A 17,885-nucleotide genomic window follows, 5' to 3' on the forward strand; every position below is an offset into this window, starting at 1 on the left:
CCATGGACGCCGGGAGGACAAGAGTACACCTTTCATTTCTTTTTATTTGTGTGTCCTCGTTACTAGGCTGGGCGACGATCTTGCTTAAATAGTTATGAGTTTTCATTGGCAGAAGGAAGCATTAAGCAACATTGTATTCATTTTCAACACTGCGAAATAATTGCACTTCATCTCTCGATAGGATAAAGGACATACTTTAGTGGCTGTAAGGCGCGGTAATCTTTGGTGTGGTTGTGACGCTAAATATCCTTTGCAGAAATTTCAAAGAGCTTATTGTCAATCTTAAGTTTATGACGGCATCCTGGAAATGTTTAATCCTCAGGGAAGCAAATATCGTGAGGCATGTGTAAACCTTGGCCACAAGGACCAGTGTTTGGTGATTGGTGTGGAGATGCGAATGGGTTTTCCGATGCTGTTGTCCGGAAATTCCGAGGATAAACAGAGATCTTTGCTTTTCATGGCGTATCTAGTCCCAGTATGGAAAAGCGCTGCCGGCACAATCATCCACCCTTATTCAAAGTATATATCGTCGAGAAGACGCAAATTGACCAGAATAGCAGAAGGTTCGCCTGGGTAATAAAGAGCCGTCTCTCTTCCTCGATGTCTGGAACATTGATCTCGGGAATCACGTCTCGGTGGCCAAGTACTCGGGGTATTAATGCGACGATAGCAACCATCTGTCGATGACGGCGCATGTTTCCAGATCGACGGGTTATGTTACAGCGATGACAAACCCTGACCCTTCATGAGTTGTCCATCTGCATTTCCCCGCGTTTTACCCCAGCCCGTTCATTTAGTTCTTCCCCGCAATGTAATATTCGGTAAAGATGATCGAGGACTCTCGGGTTATCAATCAGCGAGAAGGCTGAGGACGGCATTTCCAGTGATGATCAATTGACCTCGGTACTTAGGAAGGTCCGAACTACTCAAAGTCGAAAGGGACTAGTGCTTGCTCGTCCAAGTTTATAAAATGAGGGACCAAGCGACCTCGATATCGGACTCATTGCCAAGCAAGTTCAGTAAAGATGGCTCTGTCAATCTCCCGAGTCTCTTTTGAGCATTACGCCTCACCTCTGGGCATCGCAGAGACAGCACCAAGAATCTCATGGAGATTTGACGGTGATGCTCCCGATTGGGAACAGAGCTCTTACGATATCCAAGTTACTCGCAGCGTCAATGACAAGCCCAAATCTTTCTCCTCCAAGTCCTCCGACTCTCTCTACCAGCCCTGGCCAGATGATCCACTCGAAGAAGCCCAACCAGTCTCTGTCAGGGTCCGCGCTCATGGGCGCTCAAAGCAGCCCTCAACGCCCTGGTCTGATTGGGTCTCTGTCGAGACAGGACTCTTCAAGAAGAGCTGGGAGAACGTGAAGCCCATTGCTTCGACTATCAAGATCAATGTCACCGCGCCCAAACGGCCTGTTTACTTCCGCAAAGAGTTCAAGCTTCCTGATGATATTTTGTCGGCTAGGCTTTACATCACGGCCCTTGGTATTTACGAAGCAGAGATCAATGGGAAGCGGGTTGGCGATAGTGTTTTGGCCCCCGGCTGGCAGTCCTTTCACCACCGCCATGTCTACGACACTTATGATGTGACCAAGCTCCTCACCCCAGGTTCCAATGCGATAGGCGCTCTTGCCGGTGAAGGCTGGTACGCTGGACGGTTGGGTTTCGCAGGCGGGCAACGAAACATCTACGGCAACACTACTGGTCTTCTGGCGCAGCTTCACGTCAAGTCCAAGAGCGGAAAGACACTCAAGATCGTCACCGATACCACTTGGAAGTCCAGCTTTGGCCCTGCTACCGCCGGAGAGATCTATGATGGAGACAAATACAATGCAACTCTCGAAGCCGATATCAAGGGATGGTCCAAGCCTGGCTTCAAGGGTTCTTCTTGGAGCGATACTCGTCTTTTGCCCTCTCCAGATGGCGAGCTTGTTCCTGCCGAGCAGCCACCTGTGCGACGTGTTGAAGAAGTGAAGCCACAGCGCTTCTTCAAGTCCGCTTCTGGCAAGCAACTTGTCGACTTTGGACAGAACCTTGTGGGTTGGCTGAGGCTGAACGTTGATGGTCCTAAGAACACCACTATCCGACTGCGACATGCGGAGGTTCTGGAGGATGGTGAATTGGCTCTTCGACCTCTCCGACTAGCCAAGGCTGAGGACTACCTTACTCTCAGTGGTGAAGGACCTATCGAGTGGGAGCCCAAATTCACATTTCACGGCTTCCGCTACGCTGAGCTTTATGGCTGGCCTGAAGAGACACCCTTGAATGCGAACAGTGTCAGGGCTATTGTTGTTCATACAGATCTGGAAGAAACGGGTTACTTCAACTGCTCCAACTCGCTTCTCAACAAGTTCCACTCCAACGTCCGGTGGTCCATGAAGGGCAACTTCCTGAGCATTCCAACCGACTGCCCTCAACGAGATGAGCGACTTGGCTGGACGGGCGATGCACATGCTTTCGGCCCTACATCGAACTACCTGTACGACACATCGGCCTTCTGGAAGGGCTGGCACAAGGATATCTGGTCTGAGATGTCCCAGAACCAGATGGTCCCGCCATTCTATGTCCCCTCGATACCTTGGTTTCTGGACAGACCTCCCAAGCCAGCATCAGTATGGGGAGACGTGGTGGTTGGCAATCCATGGCACATCTACCAATCGTTCGGTGACAAGGCACTACTCCAGAAACATCTCCCTCAGGCTCAGAACTGGATTGATATTGGCATCTCTCGGAATGATGTTGGTCTCTGGAATCGAAGTAGCTTTCAATTTGGTGACTGGCTTGACCCTCTTTCACCCCCCGATGATCCTGGCTCTGCGACGACAGACAAGTATTTGGTTTCAGATGCGTACTTGATCAAGATGACCGAAACACTTTCACAGATCACCGGAGCCCTTGGTAACTCCAAACTAGCCAAGAAGTACCAAACTCAGCACTCTGACCTCAAGCGCGAGTTCCAGAGTGCCTGGGCACCCGACGGCAAGTTAGTCAACCGAACTCAGACCGCCTACGCTTTATCGCTGGCTTTCGACCTTCTCAAGGATGACAAGCACAAGACGGCTGCTGCCGACACATTGCGAGACATCATCAAGAACAACGACTATCTTGTTGGTACAGGCTTTGCAGGTACATCTCAGCTGGGCTTTGCACTCTCAGACATCAACTCCACAGATGTCTTCTACCGCATGCTTCTTCAGGAGAAGGTTCCGTCTTGGTTGTACCAGGTTGTCATGGGCGGCACAACCACTTGGGAGCGATGGGATAGTATGCTTCCCAATGGCACTATTAACCCTGGTGAGATGACCAGCTTCAACCATTACTCTTTTGGGTCTGTTGCCAATTGGATGCATCAGTTCATTGGAGGAATCGCGCCTTTGGAGCCTGGGTACAAGACTGTTTCTATTGCGCCTATTCCTGGCGGCAATCTTTCTCACGCAAGTGCTACGTATGTAAGTCAGTATGGAACAATCTCGACGGATTGGACTCTATCGAATGGGAAGTTTCATCTCAAGGTCAGGGTTCCGCCGAACACAAAGGCCAAGGTTACGTTGCCGGGGTCACAAAAGACGAAAACTGTTGGATCGGGGAGCCATGAGTTTAGTGTTTGACAGAGCCTGAGTGGGAAATAGTGTTTCGTGTATATCAATCGAGGTCTATTTAGCCATTGATGACCATGGTCAATTGAGAATGTCCCAACTTGCAACCTATACTGTGGATGAAAAGCCGCTTTCTTCTTCTCAATGAGTTCATTGCCCCACGGATCTGTATCAATCGCCGCCATCGGAGTCGTACACTTTGCCTGCAGCGCCGCTTTAGCCTCATCACTATTATACGGCACGCAATCAACGCCAATATCACCGTGCATCCCATCACAGATAATGACAGGCTCTCCCCCGCACGGCGTCCGGACATTAAAGTCTTTGACAGTGATGTTTGCACAAACAGCATCCTCGGCAGCTGAGCAGGACAGCCTTGCAACATCGTTGCCATAAACACCAGATGTGTATCCAGTAAAGTTCTCAAAGTGGATGTTGGTGATTTGCATGCCTGATGGGTGAGCGTTGCATTCTTCGGAGGAGATGTTGAAGTAGCATGAGTCGAGGAAGATGCCGTAGTCCATGCGCGCGACCCAGAAGTTCCTGATATCTGTTGAGCAGGAGTCGTTGGTGATATGGTTGGGGAGACTTACTTGAAGGTTACGTTGTTGACGAATCCTGTGCCGGTTTCTTCACCGGCCCAAACTTTGATACGAGCTGCCGAGTACTAGACCAATTAGACGTAGTTATAACAGAGAGGTTTGCCACTGACGTCTCCATTCATCATCCAAACATTCTCAATGTGCACATCGTAGACATTGGAGACCTCGCCCTTGTACTGCCCCAGAGAGCCCATAGACTATCTCGGTTAGCATACTCTCTTCGAGGCAGTCCAGTACTGACCTGTCCATGCGTGCCGTTGCAATACATGGTATTAACATAAAGATCTGAACTATTCGGTTTCGGAGAGAAACAGTCGTCATCGATGTTCACCCAGGTCCTCTCTATCCTAACAGTCGAGGTGTTCATAGTATTCATGAAATCGGTGTTCTTGGGGATGATACTTCCGTTGTTTGAAAGGGCGGTCGCTACAACATCTGTGTACTTGATGTTCTTGGAGCTGACGATGAAGTTATCCCAGCAAGGGGAGTCTTTGAGATGGATACCCGAGACGTCGAGGTTAGTCGTATTCTCGGCGTAGAAGAGGATTGGGCGATAGTATTTGTTGTCGGGGTTCAGAATGCTGTAACTCGTAAGCTTGTCTGAGTAGTTTGTTCGACGATGGAGGTGCACTTACGAGCCAGTTCCAGACTCGAACTCGTTCCACCACCGTTGTCTAATGATATCAGCTTTTTATCATAAGGATGGACGAGATTGACTGACCCTTGGCCTTCAATTACACCATTGCCGTAAATTTTAATGTCTTTTCCTCCCCACTTCCAGAACATGATGGATTGCTGAAAGGGATGGTACCAGGCGTTCTCTTGCCAGTACTCAACATCATCTGTGAACTATGGCTGTCAGAAAAGCACGTGGCTTCGGGCTACCTCTCAAGTACTTACTCTGATCTCACCCTCGAGATGAATGTGAATGTCCTCTAGCCCGGTCAAATCTAGAGCTTTACCAATGACATAAGTCTTTCCCTTGGCTAGATGCAAAGTGCCTCCACCATTGGCTTTGCGTACGCCCATCTTGAACTCATCCGACACATCGTCTGTGTCATTCTTGGATGCACGGATCCGGACGATTTCGCGATGTTCATGCTTAGGTGGAGTGTAGGGATGTTTGTCTCTGAACTCTGAGATGTCGCGGGGTACTCCAGCTGGAAGGGACAGGGCATTAACACTAGTTACAAGCAGTGTCCCGAGAACGAAGATGGATTGCAAACCCGGCATAGTCTAGTGATGCCAGAGTTTCGATGTCTTTAACGCGTGTATTTTGAGGCACTTCAAACCAGAATTGCGATTCTTATGGCTCTGCCTATCTTTATACCCTCAACACCATATGCGGTACCTCGGGATATCATTGCAACTTTGCCGGTAGTTTGAAGCCTATTGGGGTATCAACTGAATCCGTTGCAGATCTTTTAACCCCCAAACCTTGAATCATGTGCAAGTTCCCCATTGCCAAGTCGGAAAAGTCATGACTCTAACACAGCGTTACGGAGCATCCTATTGGTGGAACCACAAACTCCGTCTGCCCCAGGAACCCCGGCCGCGCGCTTTTCCGGGCTCTAAAAGCACTTACCCTGCACTTTAGAGATACCAGCACTTAAATTCATTGCTCTTTTATCTTGTTGTTGGTTATACGAGCTTGTTGCCCAACTAATCTTTTAGACATGCATATTAGTGACTTATAATGGAGGTCGTATGTATTACATTATCCTCGAAAGAAAAATCCTGGCGCAAGATGACGTAGAATCGGGCGACAACTTTGGATAATTGAGGGTAAAAATATCTCACGTGCTTTCGATCCTCCCGGGTAGCCTACAATGCGGGAAGTCGGTTTTCACAGGAGAACTGCTTAGCCCAAGTCGACCATTGGTTAGCAGCCCGAATGCCTCACCTTCATTGCGTCGTGACTTGGTGATGTGAATACTATGTCAACATTCTAAACGATGTCCAGCACCGTGTCACCCGTTGGCAGATTGAACTCCAAGTTCGTTTCTGGCACTAGCGCTGACTGGATGAAAGGCATCTGATTACACATTGCTAGCAACGATAATTCCAAGAACTAAGGTACACAGTGTTGTCTAAATTACCCACCTTGTTATCGAGTACATCGAAACGGCACTCGACAGTCAACGCATCTAGCCTACCTTCTCCGACGAAATTAGAAACGGAATTGTTATCTACACAAGATGTTCTCGCTCCATAGGTAGTGTTAATGAGCCTAGTTCCACACGTTTGGTTCTAAATCCACAGCTGCTGAAGGTGGCGCGTATAACCAATATGTTTCCCGGGGTTGTTGGCAAGGCCTGATTTCGTAATTCTCTATTACCAGTGCCCCCAGTCTCGGTAGGTTGTAAACAGATGGTGGGCGAAGAAGTTCGAAGTCGAATTGGAAACCTCTGTAGTTTTCTAAAAACCGCCAAGCTCCAATCCGTTGAAACTCAGCCAGCATTTTCTCTGGGTCTTCAAGCTGACCAGGGTCGAAGTTGGCTTTGATGAATGAGGTATTGTCGATAAGTTGGGCAAATGCGTTGCCATGTCCTCGGTGCAACCGAGGGGCTATATCCAACCGAGTACCTTCATCCAATGATGGGAGGGACTGCTTCATGGTGATTCGCATGGCCTCCTTGCGAAGCACAATGTGTTGGAAGATCCGGGAGCAGATGACGGGAATCGGTTCACCATCTAGAGTAAAAGTATAGGCGCCATTGGGCATTCCAGCCTCAGGTAGAGATACGGTCTCTGCTAACCAATTTGCTATCTCAGAAAATGATGCAGAGCTTGCCTCCTTGAAGGCCACTTCTCCAATTTCATGCCTTGCGTAAGCTCTCAAACTTGCAAAGGAAGTAGCGCGGCGAAGCAACGCCCGAGAAAAAATGACATTCAGCATACTGACACGGTGGCTGATCCGCAATTGTGGATTCTCTTTGCAAAAAGGGACAAGACCTGCAGCGTGGCATTCTTGACGACCTACAGATGGGTAATCTTCAATGATCCCCAAACCACGAATGCACACTCGTTTCTTTGCGGGAACCTTTGTAAGCCAGTCTATGGCTGCAGAAGCGGCCGAGAAGCGAAATTTGGCAAGATACTCTTTTTTTTGGTGTTCATCGGGCCCCCAGGCTTCGAGCTTAGACCAGAGGTGATCATCGCTATACCTCCTCTCCATTTCTGCAAGGACGTCAGGATGGGGCACGTCCCAGGGCTTGAAGGACTGATCGAGGAAGTTGAGCAGACGATCGCTACTCCTATGCTCCCAGCCTAAAAGCTCATACTCCACAATCCTATCAAATTTCTCTGATGGTCTCTGGGCAAGGGTACGTAGAGTGAATTCGAGGGCCTCGCAAAGCGCGGAGAATCGATTGGACTGCCGCAGAAAGGCGCTGCTGAATAGGTAAAGGAATTTGAGAAACTCCAATACTTAAATTGCCTCAGGTCGATTCGATGTGATCCATGTAGATGCTGGCGTAGGGCATCTCTGAGTTGCGGCACGAACCAAGGAAACGTTTGTTCAATACGAACCCACATTTCTTCAGTGAGAAACCAGTTGCCCAAGATGAGAACAAGGCTTACCTGTTTCTGAAACTGGGCGAAGAGAACATAGTCAAAGCGGCCAGCCCAAGGACGAAATTCTGGATCGTAGACCGTAGAACGGTGACTTTGTTGTATGATAGAGGCAGGTCTCTGGTCTCGTAGGCTATAAGGCGGCAAGTGTACATCAGAGCGAGATCAATTGGTAGGCCATTGGCGGCGGCGAGCTTCCGCGAGATTGGCTGGAGGAAATAGCCATCAGCGGTTGTGTAGTAGTATTCGTAGACAAGGTGTCGAAGCTCGGGGGGGAGAGTCAAGAACGGGAAGGAAGACATGACAGCGGGGGTTCGAGTGGTAGAGATTTTGAGAGGGGGGCGGGTTATTGGGCGAGAAATGTTATTAGTTGGGTGAACAGGCAACAATATGACAGGGTCGTGCTTGATACGGAGCAACTGTACCAGCTGAGAAGGCAATGATTGAGAGTGAGGCTGGGGCAACGTATTGGGTATGTCGCGGTGCTGTTACAGGTGGAATTTCGGGCGGGGGTGAAGAGGATGGGCACGGGGCTTTATTGTGCGTGAGATAGGCTGCGGTAGCGCTTGAGGTTGTGAGGTCCCCATCCGGCCTTGTCCATCAGGGCTGCGCTGCGATAACTCGGAGAGTGCGGAGAGTCATCATGGCAATCTTCAAGGTGTCGGTTCCACATCCTTCGTGACATCTCTTCCGCGTCCTGCTTGGCAATCTTCGTCATTGCCTTCCTCAAAACGTTGGTCGACATGCTGCTAGCTTTCCTGTCCCTACACGACTTGTTAGCTCTCTCCAAAAGGGATCTGGCTGGGTAGTCCAGGGAGTGGTATGGATGAAGTTCGAAATCGGCTGGCATCTTGCCAATCTGTCGCATTCTGCGAAGCCTTTCATGGTCTGGAGTGTCTAGAGCGCGAGCCCTCTGCAAGGTCGCGACCCTATCCAGATAGACAAGGATGTCTTCGACGTATGCCTCCTTGTTGACTGTTCGCCCCGAACTACGACCCAATGCTCCAGTGACTGTCCTCAGGCATTGGTTCTGAATTCTGGTCAGAGACTTTAAGACATTGTCCGGTACCTGGTACCGGACGATCTTCTTGTCCCCGTATATGAACCAAGCGCCGCAGCCGTGTGATATAATCGGTCGAACGGTGGTGATGTAAAGCTGTCTCAGGGATATCACGTCGGGGCCTGCAGTGGTATTGCAGATTCGTGCGATGTCGTTCATCTTCGTGTTGGCCTTTGCAGCCACCTGTGACGACGAGTTAGTATGTAACAAACAGATCCTGCAATGTGTTGATCTTACCTCTTCAACGTGTTGTTGCCAGTGGAGCTGGCAGTCGACCTCGACCTCGACGCCCAAGATTCTCATCGAGTGCTCAGGCTCCTTGCCCTCCAGTCCGGGAATCTTTGGCATGAGTTTCGAGGGGACAATCTTGCGTCCTGGTGGATAGAAGTGCATGACGTGGTATTTGTGAGGCGAGAAAGAAACGCCGACGGAATCGGCCCATTCCATGATCCTGTCGTGGCATTCCTTGAGCGCCTTGCAGTTGTCTCCGTAACTGTTGGAGACGGCGAGTAGGTAGGTATCGTCGACGTAAGCGAAGGGATAGATCTTTACCCTATTGTTGGTGTACTCTTTGGCGGTACTAACAATGGGCATCGAGAAGAAGAGGAAGAGTATGGGAGACAAAGGACTGCCCTGAGGAATGCCTATGTTGACCTAGAAGCTGGGTGAGGTGAAGCCCGGGATTCTCATGTCGGTGCTGCGATCGGTAAGAAACGACTAGATGAAACTGAGCATCCATTCGGGTAGGCCAGCATCCTGAAGAATCTTCATGAGCTTGGAACGCTCGACTCTGTCGTACGCGCCCGTGATGTCAAGACCCATGAGAGTAGCCAGTCGCCGAAAGTCGCCGGTCTAGGCGGAGTAGACGTTTTTGAGCAGATACTGGAGCGCCTTGGTGGTGCACTTGCCGGGAGTGCCAAACTGTACGTCGGGGAGGAGGTCGTGCTCGACAGCTACCTGTTTGAGCCGATAGGTAAAGATCTTCTCCAGAAGCTTTCCCATACAAGGAAGCAACGCGACCGGTCGCCAGCTCTTGGGAAGCTCGTAGTCATCCTTGCCAGCCTTTCGCAGCATGACCGTAGAAGCCTGCTTGAAGGCAGCGGGATGATGACCGAGCTTGAGACAGGCTGCAAACAGGTGGTGAAGGTAGGGTAAAAGTTCCTCCTGGGCCATCTTCATGCCCTCGTAGGCTAGCAGGTCTGGCCCTGCTGCCTTACCAGTAGGCGCGCCTGCGATGAGCCTCTTGACCTCGGACATTTCCAAGTCCTGCGAAACAACAAAGGGAACTCTCTCCGGGTTGTCGGGTGGCCGGTCGGGAGGGACCTGCTGCTCGTCACTGGTTCCGTCTGGCCACATGGCCTGTCTGAAGCAGCCAGTCATACTGTCAGGCGTACGATGGGTAACATTGTTGCCCTTGAGCTGCCGGATGGGCATGAGGGCCTTCTTGTTCCAGCTGGCGCCCCGCCTGGCCCAAAAGTAGAGTCTTCTGCGTTTTGCGATATCCCGGGAGAGCATGCGATGGAAAGAGGCGGAACGCTCTTTGCGAATGACGTTTTGCGCCAAGCGTTTGACCTTGTAATGCTGCTGGGCCTCTGTGGCGATGTGAGAGCTGCGTTCTCTCTCCTCCGCCAGTCTCAGAAGATTCTGGGCTCGCTGAGCGACAAGGTTTGGCCGGGACTTGGGACGCTTGGAGCCTGGCGGGGACGCTAGAGGTACCAACGTCTCAATGGCTGGACCGAATGCCTGCGCGACCTCGCGGCCGTAGTCATCGATCATGGCGGGGCTTGTCAGTGCCGGAAACCCAATGGTTTTCAGGGACGCGCCAACACACGCACGAAACTTGTCGGGATCGGTGCGCTTCCAGATGTAGTAGGTGCTCGGCACTCGTTTGAGCTCGAGGTTCAATGTGGTCATAATGACACGGTGATCGGACTCGAAGCCTGGTACGTCTGGAGACTGCCATTGACGAACAAATGGAACAAGAGACGAGCTGATGTAGGTAAGGTCAATTGTACTGCTGTACTCCCCAGCATAACATTTTCCTCGGTAGTAGGTGCGAAAACCACGGGTTTTCAAGAGTTCCATACCGGCCTGGTCAAGGCCGTTGGGGAGCTCGATGGCCTCGGACTCGATCGTGGTTAGTTCGTTTCCACCCCATACCGGATGGTGAAGGTGGAAGTCGCCGACATGGAAGCCCTCACCTGTTGGAGCGACCTTCTGGAGAGGATCCGACATATTGACATTCCTCCGCTGATTGTAGACATTGCGAGTTGCAATGATCTGATCATCACTACTCTGCAGCAGCATCATGGCGGCCAAACCAAAATTAACATCGTGATGGAATTCCACGTCCCAATCGGTGATTGGGATCGACTTGTGTATCAGGTAAGCATCTGCGTGTAGCTTGTCTTTCTCCAGATACTGGTTCGTGATGTGGACCGCCTTTCTTTCCCTGGTTGCCTTGTCCCTCGCCCTTTGGAGGGAGAAGTTCAGGTTTATTGGGACCAAACGCAAGAATGTGGTCAGGAAAAATTGCCCTGATATTGGATGAGACATCTTTCAGTCCGAGAATGTCGAACCTGTGATGGCGAATGTGAAAGTGACTTTTGAGTGACTGAAATTTATGTGTCGCAGCCTTGAAGTTCGTAATAGGAAAGAGGAACCTATCACTTAACGTAATACATAACTACACGTTCTATAATATTGCTACTGCATTCCCTGGACTTGCAACTCCACCAGGGACCTTGAGTGGAACACTCGTCAAGAAGAATGTCCAACGCTTCCTCTTCTTACATTCTTCTGCCAGCTCCTCCAAGTCAAAGAGCTCACCAATTGGCATTCCCCATCCTGCCAGAGCCCATTGATGTATACTAACATCAGGATCATTATACGCTCCCGTCGCAGGGCCTCTTTCGAAGCCAGCAGCATCCGAAGCAATAGCTGCGAAACCGCTATCCCAAAGCCATCTAAGGGATTCTTTAGTAGCTTCAAGCCCCAAAAGGCCTCCAGGCTGGCGGTTGGGAAAGCTCTCCTGCTCTTGGGGTGAGAGCGCGTTATAGTGTGCTGTGAAACCGACGCGGATAAAGAGGATATCGCCTTGGTGGAATTCGATATTCTCTTCGGCGATAATAGCGTGGATGTGAGACATTTCTACAGCGTTGGTTTGGAATGGGGAGAGAGAGATGTTGTTGCGTTGGGACCAGGAGTACCAGTCTATAAGAACACCGCGACCGATGATGCCGCCGTTGTTGGCATAAGCTGTGGGCCGATTAGGAGACAGAAACTAGGATGGATTGATGCTCGTGGGCTTACCATCGATCCCAAGAGATTGTGATCCTGGAACGAATTCCTCCTGTTTGTGGCCCATGTAGAACTGCCCAGTCCTTTGGTATCCTTTCTAACAGTCAGCGGTGTCGATTCACAAAGCAGTTGTACTAACCATAGTGCCTGAAGCCATCCCACTGTGTACTGCTCTGCGTATTCAGCGTGATTACATCGTCATTCATCGTCATGGGAGCTTTGTTGAGTATGCGGTGCTGAAGGGCTTGTCTCCCAAAAGGGGGATGTGAAAGCTTGTCAAGTGGCCAGTCTAAAGATATTCGGATACCTTCTCTTATCTCACTCGCTGCAGCGCGAACGGTCTCTGGTGTCAGCAAGTTGAGCCTACCGAGTTGATCGTCCGGCCCCCAAAGACCCCATGCATTGCCTGGAGGACCATTCTTGTCCAAAGGCAAGTCATCGAACGTAGGAAGCTTCTTCGGAGTCATATTGGTCTGCGAAATTATGTCGATTCACAATCTTTGGCCGACGGATATTGCTGGAACCTTGTATAACAGGCTGGAAGTTCGCCGACGTGACTCAGAGATAATTAAAAACTAGCCCCGCCACTAGAGACCAAAAAAACATGAGCAGGGCATCGGCTGGAAGATAATTTACCCAAGTTATCGTAGTGATGCCAATCAGCGAGTTGATGCTGATCATGTACCCCAGCTTCCCCGCGTCCATCCCTATCCGGGGTATGCCAAGACCCAAATTCCAGAGGGCAACCAGACGCTAGGCGGGGATAATGCAGGGGTGGATGAATGTTTGGATCAGATAACGGAAATAATCCGCGGAATTTTATGTCGCGTGCCAGAGCCTCGGGTCGTGCATGGCCGAGGATGAGGATCTGTTTGCTCGCATTTAAGACGGGAACGATCCCTATATTGAGTGGTCTTGCGTCAGAATATCTCATTGTACCTGTATCGAGCAGTCATCATGCGCAATCCATTGGCAGCAAGGGCTTCGTCCTTCGAGGGTCAAGACATTCCTCGCGAGATCTATGGCTTCCGGCCTTATCTCCTTGCCATCTCGGCATCATGGGCTTGTGAGTATTTGCAGTATTTTCCCCATCTCTATCGCCAATACTAACTTTGTAAGCTGCTATGTACGGGTACGACAGCGCTTTCATCGGAGGTACTCTCAGTCTACCCTCCTTTCAGCGAACCTACGGCCTAGACACAGCCAGCGCCTCTGCGAAAGCAAATCTGTCGTCCAATATCGTATCAACCTTCCAAGGCGGTGCTTTCTTTGGATGTGCATCAAGTTTCCTTGTTGCTGAACGCTTTGGGCGTCGTCCGACCCTTATTCTCGCCGCTATAATCTTCTCCATCGGCGCGGCCCTTCAGATGATTGGCCGACTCGACTGTCTGTATGTAGGTCGCGCACTAACAGGCTGGGGCGTTGGGTCCAGTGCAATGATCCTCCCTATCTATGTCTCTGAATGCTCACCTGCCCTGATCCGTGGACGACTTGTCGGGACATTCGAAGTCATGCTTCAGGCTGCATTGGTCTGTGGATTCTGGGTTAACTACGGTGTTAATAAGAACATTAGCCCAGAAGGGAATATGCAATGGCACGTTCCTGTCGCTGTTCAGTTTATCCCAGCTGGCCTGTTGGTTATTTTCATGATACCCATGATTGAGTCACCTCGATGGTTGGTCTCCAAAGGTAAACTTCAAGACGCCAGGAAGAATCTCAGCTGGGTTCGCAACCTACCTCAAGATCATGCCTACATTGACCGAGAGATGTCTATGATTGAGGTGGCCATTGAACATGAGATGTCATCGACAGGACAGAGAGGCAATTGGCGCCAGATATTCTCAGAGCTATTCCAGCCTGGAGTTCGTGGTAGGATAGTCTTGTCTTGCGGACTTGTGTCATTTCAAAACTTCACGGGGTAAGTCAAAAGAGGCAAATAATACGAGGCGCAGCTAACAAGAGCAGTATCAATGCCATAAACTACTACTCCCCGACCATTTTCAAGTCCATCGGATTCACTGGCACCTCTGTTGGCCTGCTCGCCACCGGCATTTTTGGCATCGTCAAGATGGCTGCTACCATGCTCTATGCTGCGTTCCTGGTCGACAAGCTAGGACGAAGACCGCTACTACTGATAGGTGGCGTCGGCTCTGGTATCGCAATGTTCTACCTGGCCGGCTACTCCAAGGTGTCAGGCTCGTTTGAGCATATTCCACCGATGGATGCGGGAGCGAAAACTGCTGTGGCGATGGTATACATATATGCTTTGTTTTATGGTATGAGTTGGAATGGAATCCCATGGCTCTTCACGTCTGAGATCATCCCAAACAGAGTCCGTACTCTTGGAATGGCGTTCTGTATCTGTGTTCAGTGGGTGACTCAGTTCATCGTGGTCTACAGCTTGCCGCACATGGTCATTGGGTAAGTCAGTATCTTGACCTAGTATCGGTATAAGCTAACTGTTTAGTATCACCTATGGAACCTTCCTCTTCTTCGGTGCATGCACTGTTCTCGCAATTATTTTTGCATGGCTGTTTATCCCAGAGACAAAAGGCGTACAGCTGGAGGATATGGACCTGCTCTTCGGTCCTGACGTGCCCATCCTTGCGTCCCAGGCGAGGGATAACTATTTACAGGGTATCGCTGCTAGGACCTTAGACGAGCGAGATGGGGAGAAAATGAAGCCAACTGAGATTGAACATGTTTGACCAGTCAACTTAGGCGTCAATTATCAGAGCTTACATCGAAGGATTATTTCCTATGCTTAGGAAGGGCGTGCGTATAAGACCAGTGACCGGAAATAGTGATCATAATTGGAAGCGCGACTAAGGAGCCCTAGAATAGATCCATATACTCAGATAGTTCCCTGGCCCCAGAAGACACCACGGCCGTTGGTTCCAACATAGACCAATCCCGCCTCATTTCCACTTCCAGCTAGCTTAGCACTGTCCGCCGCACCAAAGCCCATAGAGCCCTGGAGATCCGTCCAAGTCTTGCCAAGATCAGAGCTGCCATATAGCTTGCGGCCCGCAGACCCTGTTCCGAAAGCGTACACATTCCAATTGCTTCCAGAGCCCTTACCGAGAGCAATCTGCTCAGTCTTGCTAAGACCGCTAATCTTGGAGAATGCGCTGCCGTAGTCTGTGCTGCGAAAGATACCAGCGTCGGTAGAGACCCAGACCTCGCCTGCCTTGGTAGGATGAGCGGCGATGTCTTTGACAGAGTTTGCTCCATCGAGAGATCCACCAGTGGAGAAGCTAGAAGCTGTGTTGTTGGAGACGTAGAACTTTGATCCTGATGCACCGTAGAAGTAGTCGTTGTCTTGCTTGTCACTAGCAACGAGAGCGCCGTTCGGAAGACTGGAGACAGAAGCGAAGCTGCCTTCGTTTTGAGATCTCAAGACACCTTGGTTCTCGGGAGACCAGACAATTGTATCTCCATTCGCAGAGTAGGAGATGGCGCCTCCCTTGGGACCCTGCGCAGCCGCGCCGTGAAGCTTCCACGACTTACCGCCGTCGGATGATAGCGCAACTTGAGGGTTGCTGTCGCTATTTCCAGCTCGGACAACATTGCCAACCTTCTTGCCAGCGTAGTCAGCACTAGTAGATGTCGTGAACATTGGGTTGTCCCAGGCTGAGAGTGGAGATTTGCCAAGAACGCTCTTGGAGGCAAAGGTGAACCCGCTGTCATCGCCAACGGCCGCAAGAAGTTCACTTCCTCCAGGTGCAGACTTGACGTCGAGAACTGCGGTCTCCTCGATACCGTCGGCAAGAGACTCAATAGTGATGTTGTGAACGGTGTCCCACTTGGTGAGATCATGGCCACCGTAGAGTGTCAGACCAGTGCCGTACAACCAGTGGCTGCTGTCAAAGGGATCAATAGCCAGAGCTTCAACCATCCAACCCAGCTTCTTGGTATCAACGGAAATGAAGTTCTTGTAGATCCAAGGTGCCTTTGGTGTAGAGATGCTGTAGTGAAGATCGAGGTTACCCTGGGCGTTGTAGTTCCAGAGCGTAGACCAGGTCTTGCCAGAGTCAGTTGATCGGAAGAATTGGGCATCGGGATACCAAGAGTTGAGTGAGGCAACGACAAGAGTACCCGGTTTCTGGCGGTCGAGAGCAAGACCGCCAAAGCCGAAGTAGACATCTCCAGGTGGGGTGATGTCCTTCCAAGTGTTGGCTGCAACATCGTAGCGGTAAACGGCACCGGCAGTACCATCATAAGGTCCACCACCATTGCTGTAAGAAAGGTACAAAGCCTTCTCCTTTGGTGAGAACTGACCTTTGTGGGGAAGATACTTCACAGGCTGGCCATCCACAGGCTTCCACGTCTTACCCGCATCAGTGGTAACATACACAGAAGCAGTCTTTGTATCAGCAACACCGACAAAGATGCGCGACGTAGCTCCGTTGACAAGAGATGAGGTAGAGTCAAATGTGACAAAGGACAAACCCTGAATGTCACTGTTGTATCCAGAGCTATCACTCGGATCGGCAACGTAAGCGCCGACGTTGGTGAACGAAGTGACTTTGGAGAAGCTCTTGCCACCATCCGTACTCTTCCAGAGGCCGTTGCCGCTCCGAGCTCCGAAGTAGATGATGTTGGAATTCTTGGGGTCAACGGCGAGACGCTCGCCCATACCGCGGCCGGGCATGTTACCGCCTACCTTGAAGGGGAGCTCAGTGAAGGACCAAGTAGCGCCTTTGTCGTTGCTGATACCGATAGCTCCGTTGTTGGGATCCCTATGGCAGCATTAGACTCCCGACCACCATAGGAAAGTTTGCTTGAGGTGAGTTACCATGAGTTTGTGTACAATCCAGCAGCAGTGAGAACCTTGTTAGGGTTACTTGGATCAAGGGCCAGAGCATCGATACCCCAACGGCTCCTGCGAAAGTATCAGTACGTTCTAATGACTGCTGATTCTCAACATACCATGTGGCATCAACACCAGTACTATCAGTCAGCGGCGTCCAAGAGTCATCCGCGTTGAGACGGTAAAGTCCACCGATGTCAGTTCGCGCGTATGCAACGCCCTTGGCAGTAGGGTGAAACTCAATGCCAGGAACAAAGCCGCCTCCACCGCCAAAACGGACATTCTGCCATTTCAAAGCAGCTTGCGCAACGCTTGCCGAAGCAGCGAGAAGAGAGAGCAACTTCATGGTGAATTCCAGCAGATAACGAATGACACTGTATTGAAAGAAAGTCTGAACATCATATCTGGCGAATTATAGGCATCTTTTATATGAGCGCTTTGAGGTGACGTGATAGTCTGGTTCCGTTGTCCGTTGCAGTGTTTCGGATATGAACCCTCCGTGACGAAACAGGATTACGCAGGGGTATAAGGCTCATCAAACGCCGAACGTGCTCAAAATTGAATGGATTGCGAGGGTTTTTTATTCATCACCGTATTTAATCTACGGCACTTGGAGATTTTCCACCTACCAGATGAGGGTTGTGCCTCACAGGAATGATTGGTGGTGGCATGTTCAGACGACATTGCCAGTCTCGGGCCGCCATATACCGCCGTTTGTTCAAGTTAGGCAATTTTTGGTTTCGTGCCGCATCCGGGTTCAGGTTACGCCATTTATTTTCGGAGTCTCGGCACGAGTTGCAGCAGTTCACGTGTGCGTAATTGATGTGCCAAAGGATGGTGGTTGGATCGCAGCGTCAGAAGATTCGTTGTCTCCTGGGGTTACGGCATTTTCTTTTCCCAATGACATGACTTTTCATATCCAGTAAATGTTATAT

General features: G+C 50.5%; 6 protein-coding genes across 6 annotated transcripts; 2 read left to right on the forward strand and 4 right to left on the reverse strand.

Moving 5' to 3' along the window:
• Nucleotides 1-1,025: 1,025 nt before the first annotated feature.
• FTJAE_6884 (uncharacterized protein) lies at nt 1,026-3,614 on the forward strand (the record flags this gene model as incomplete). The annotated part of the gene is made up of 1 exon (XM_037353542.1): nt 1,026-3,614. One exon carries the CDS (start codon nt 1,026-1,028, stop codon nt 3,612-3,614), a length of 2,589 nt encoding a protein of 862 aa, XP_037206037.1.
• Nucleotides 3,615-3,773: 159 nt separating this feature from the next.
• FTJAE_6885 (exopolygalacturonase B) lies at nt 3,774-8,079 on the reverse strand (the record flags this gene model as incomplete). Its single annotated transcript, XM_037353543.1, has 10 exons — nt 3,774-3,805; nt 3,865-4,145; nt 4,196-4,269; nt 4,315-4,401; nt 4,446-4,785; nt 4,840-4,878; nt 4,926-5,053; nt 5,105-5,440; nt 6,543-7,596; nt 7,787-8,079. 10 exons carry the CDS (start codon nt 8,077-8,079, stop codon nt 3,774-3,776), a joined length of 2,664 nt encoding a protein of 887 aa, XP_037206038.1.
• A 233-nt stretch (nt 8,080-8,312) lies between these two features.
• Nucleotides 8,313-9,431, reverse strand: FTJAE_6886 (uncharacterized protein; the record flags this gene model as incomplete). The annotated part of the gene is made up of 2 exons (XM_037353544.1): nt 8,313-9,020; nt 9,075-9,431. 2 exons carry the CDS (start codon nt 9,429-9,431, stop codon nt 8,313-8,315), a joined length of 1,065 nt encoding a protein of 354 aa, XP_037206039.1.
• Nucleotides 9,432-9,689: 258 nt separating this feature from the next.
• FTJAE_6887 (uncharacterized protein) lies at nt 9,690-12,604 on the reverse strand (the record flags this gene model as incomplete). Its single annotated transcript, XM_037353545.1, has 4 exons — nt 9,690-11,374; nt 11,631-12,095; nt 12,150-12,230; nt 12,277-12,604. The coding sequence occupies 4 exons, from the start codon at nt 12,602-12,604 to the stop codon at nt 9,690-9,692; spliced, it is 2,559 nt and encodes an 852-aa protein (XP_037206040.1).
• Nucleotides 12,605-13,094: 490 nt separating this feature from the next.
• Nucleotides 13,095-14,845, forward strand: FTJAE_6888 (mfs quinate transporter; the record flags this gene model as incomplete). The annotated part of the gene is made up of 4 exons (XM_037353546.1): nt 13,095-13,203; nt 13,257-14,006; nt 14,090-14,558; nt 14,605-14,845. 4 exons carry the CDS (start codon nt 13,095-13,097, stop codon nt 14,843-14,845), a joined length of 1,569 nt encoding a protein of 522 aa, XP_037206041.1.
• A 146-nt stretch (nt 14,846-14,991) lies between these two features.
• FTJAE_6889 (xyloglucanase) lies at nt 14,992-17,296 on the reverse strand (the record flags this gene model as incomplete). Its single annotated transcript, XM_037353547.1, has 3 exons — nt 14,992-16,879; nt 16,936-17,022; nt 17,070-17,296. 3 exons carry the CDS (start codon nt 17,294-17,296, stop codon nt 14,992-14,994), a joined length of 2,202 nt encoding a protein of 733 aa, XP_037206042.1.
• Between the last annotated feature and the right edge of the window lie 589 nt (nt 17,297-17,885).

This window comes from Fusarium tjaetaba (assembly GCF_013396195.1).
Source record: "Fusarium tjaetaba strain NRRL 66243 chromosome Unknown NRRL66243_c0000135, whole genome shotgun sequence".
Classification (NCBI taxonomy): domain Eukaryota; kingdom Fungi; phylum Ascomycota; class Sordariomycetes; order Hypocreales; family Nectriaceae; genus Fusarium; species Fusarium tjaetaba.